This window comes from Dipodomys ordii, unplaced genomic scaffold, assembly GCF_000151885.1.
Source record: "Dipodomys ordii isolate 6190 unplaced genomic scaffold, Dord_2.0 Scaffold44, whole genome shotgun sequence".
Taxonomy (NCBI): Eukaryota; Metazoa; Chordata; class Mammalia; order Rodentia; family Heteromyidae; genus Dipodomys; species Dipodomys ordii.
The window spans coordinates 7538223-7540725 of record NW_012267260.1 but is presented as its reverse complement, the minus strand read 5'-3'; the positions used below and the strand labels follow the sequence as shown (position 1 = coordinate 7540725).

Genomic DNA, 2503 nt, shown 5'->3' with positions numbered 1-2503 from the left:
ACAAAGGAGGAGGCTGCAATGCTTGGTAAGAAATGTATGCACTATCCTGCCCATGTAATTGTAACCCCTCTGTACAGTATGTTCACAAATAAAATAAAATTAAATTTAAAAAATAAATAAAACACACAAAAAACATTCTTTTTAACTTCCTTCTGGAAACATAGCAAAAACCCTTTCATCTTTGAATTTCATACAGGATATACAACTTGGTAGACACCCTCAAAAATGTTATGCCTAGATGGACTGGGAATTTGGCTTAGTGGTAGAGTGCTTGCCTGGGTTCAATTCCTCAGTACCACATCAGCAGAAAAAGCCAGAAGTGGCGCTGTGGCTCAAGTGGTAGATTGCTAGCCTTGAGCAAAAGAAGCTCCAGGGACAGTGCTCAGGCCCTGAGTTCAAGACCCAGGACTGGCAAAATAAATAAGTGAAATAAACAATATATATTATATATATAACATATATATGCATAGTCCTAATTCTGGCAGCATGGAAACAGATAAAACATCTATTCAGGCCCTTTCTGTCATTGACAGGATCTCTTTGGTGTCTGTCTTTATTAATTGATCTCTTTAAAGTTAACCATTCATTATCTGGATGCTTTTCCTCTGGCAATTGTTCCATCTTTCCATAGCTGAATTGTTCAAGCATATCTACTTCTGATTTCTCCAAACTGGATTCCTCTTCCATCACTCTACTGAAATTGTTCTTTGAAAGCTAAGATAGAGACCTCTTCCTACCAACTCTACTCCACTAACCCTTTTATTAAGGAACGCATATCTATCTTTTTTTTGGGGGAGGGGGGGAGCGGTTGTGGAGCCTGAACTCTTGGGCCTGGGCTCTGTTCCTGAGCTCTTCAGCTCAAGGCTAGCATTCTACCACTTGAGCCACAAAACCACTTCTGGCTTCTGCTTATGTGGTGCTGAGGAATCGAACCCAGGGCCTTATGCATGCAAGGCAAGCACTCTACCACTAAGCCACCTTCCCAGCCCCAACATATGTATCTTTTCTGTTTCCTCTGACAATGACAGTTTTTCAGTGGATACTTCTCAGCCTTAACTGATATACCAATATGGCACATGAATCTTTACAACCCCCCCACCCAAAATCGCTTTTTTAACACATCATCCATCCTTTCCTGCTTCCCACAGGACTCAAAGAAAGGTTATGTTCTTGCCTCAAGTGGTATGCAGCCCACCTAGTAGGCTCATGGTCCCAAATCCAACCCCAGAATTGGGAGCAAAGGGAGGCCAAGGTGATCAAAGGAAAGTTATGGCCTGAGCTGGGATGGTGGCTCAGTGGTAGAGTGCTTGCCTTGCATGCATGAGGCCCTGGGTTCGATTTCTCAGCACCACAGAAAAAGCTGGAAGTGGTGCTGTGGCTCAAGTGATAGAGCGCTAGCCTTGAGCTGAAGAACTGAAGCCCAGAGTTCAGGCCCCAAGACCAAAAAAACAAACAAACAAACTTCCACGGGATTTGCTAGTTCAGGTAATCGAATCTTCCTGTACTTTGTCACATAAGTGGATAACTTGCATTTATTAGAGTATACACATAGATCATCTCATTAGAACCTACACTTCTCAGAAGAAGGGTTGTTTTCTTCAGAATCCCTCCACCAGCTTGGGGCATAGCATTTGTCCTTTCGGTGATCTCTCAGATGATGGTAGGATCGGACTACTTTTTCAGATTTAATATAAACGAAATGCAGAACCCACCATCTAGCGTTTGCCCCTGTCTCAGTTCAGTGGCCTTCCCACTTTGGCCTCCATCTCACAGGAAGATGAAGGGGCCAGGCCAGAAAAAAGCTACTTCGGCTCGCAGCATTTTTTTTTCGGGAGATAATCTGGAAAGGGAGGCAGTGAAGATTTTCTCCCTCGTATCTGAGGATGTTTTAACCAGGGCTGCGGCGGCTGGGAGAAAAAACGGCGCAGGCTCTTATGGGGATTAATCGTTCCTGAACCTCACGACAGGTTTCTCCCACCCCTGCTGGGCATCCAGGCCTTCCCCTCGGTTCTTTTCCGGTGCCTTCAAAGAGCACCAAGGGTCAGAAGTCCAGGCAACCGCCCCAGGGCCTGGAGGAGGCTTTGAAGCCCCCCAGGGGCAGGCATCTGGGAAGTCGAGGCTGGCCGAAGCACTCCGACGTCCTTCTCAATTTCAGGGGGTCGCTGGGACCCGGTACTCACCTTCCCTGAACCCGCGAGCTGGAAGCCGAGACCAGCTGGTGGCCGCTGGGCCTGCCAGGAGCCCTTGGAGCATCCGTCCGCAGCCAGACACCAGCGCTCGAAGGGCCGCCATTTTGAAAAACAACCGTGACCTCTTGTGCACTTCCGCTTCCGGGTCTCGGCACGCAGCCGCACTGGCGGGGCCGGAAGTAGGGCGAAGACTGTCCGTACCGCTTCCTCTCGCGTTTCTCTGCCGGCCTGTCTGAGCTGGGGCCTCGGCAAAGGCCTCTGTGTGAAATCTGCCAGTCCTCCGACTTCAAGGTTGCTTTTATTCCCTGGCTGTG

The 2503-nt window shown here is 48.0% G+C and overlaps 1 protein-coding gene across 1 annotated transcript in view; it reads right to left on the bottom strand.

The window, feature by feature from the left end:
• The window catches only part of Mrps18a (mitochondrial ribosomal protein S18A), a 16595-nt gene extending 14299 nt beyond the window's left edge, over positions 1 to 2296 (bottom strand). Inside the window, exon 1 of the mRNA XM_013019049.1 lies at positions 2181 to 2296. Coding sequence (XP_012874503.1) covers positions 2181 to 2292 — 112 coding nt within the window. The 5' untranslated portion in view covers positions 2293 to 2296. The remainder of the gene's footprint in view (positions 1 to 2180) is intronic.
• Positions 2297 to 2503: the final 207 nt, after the last annotated feature.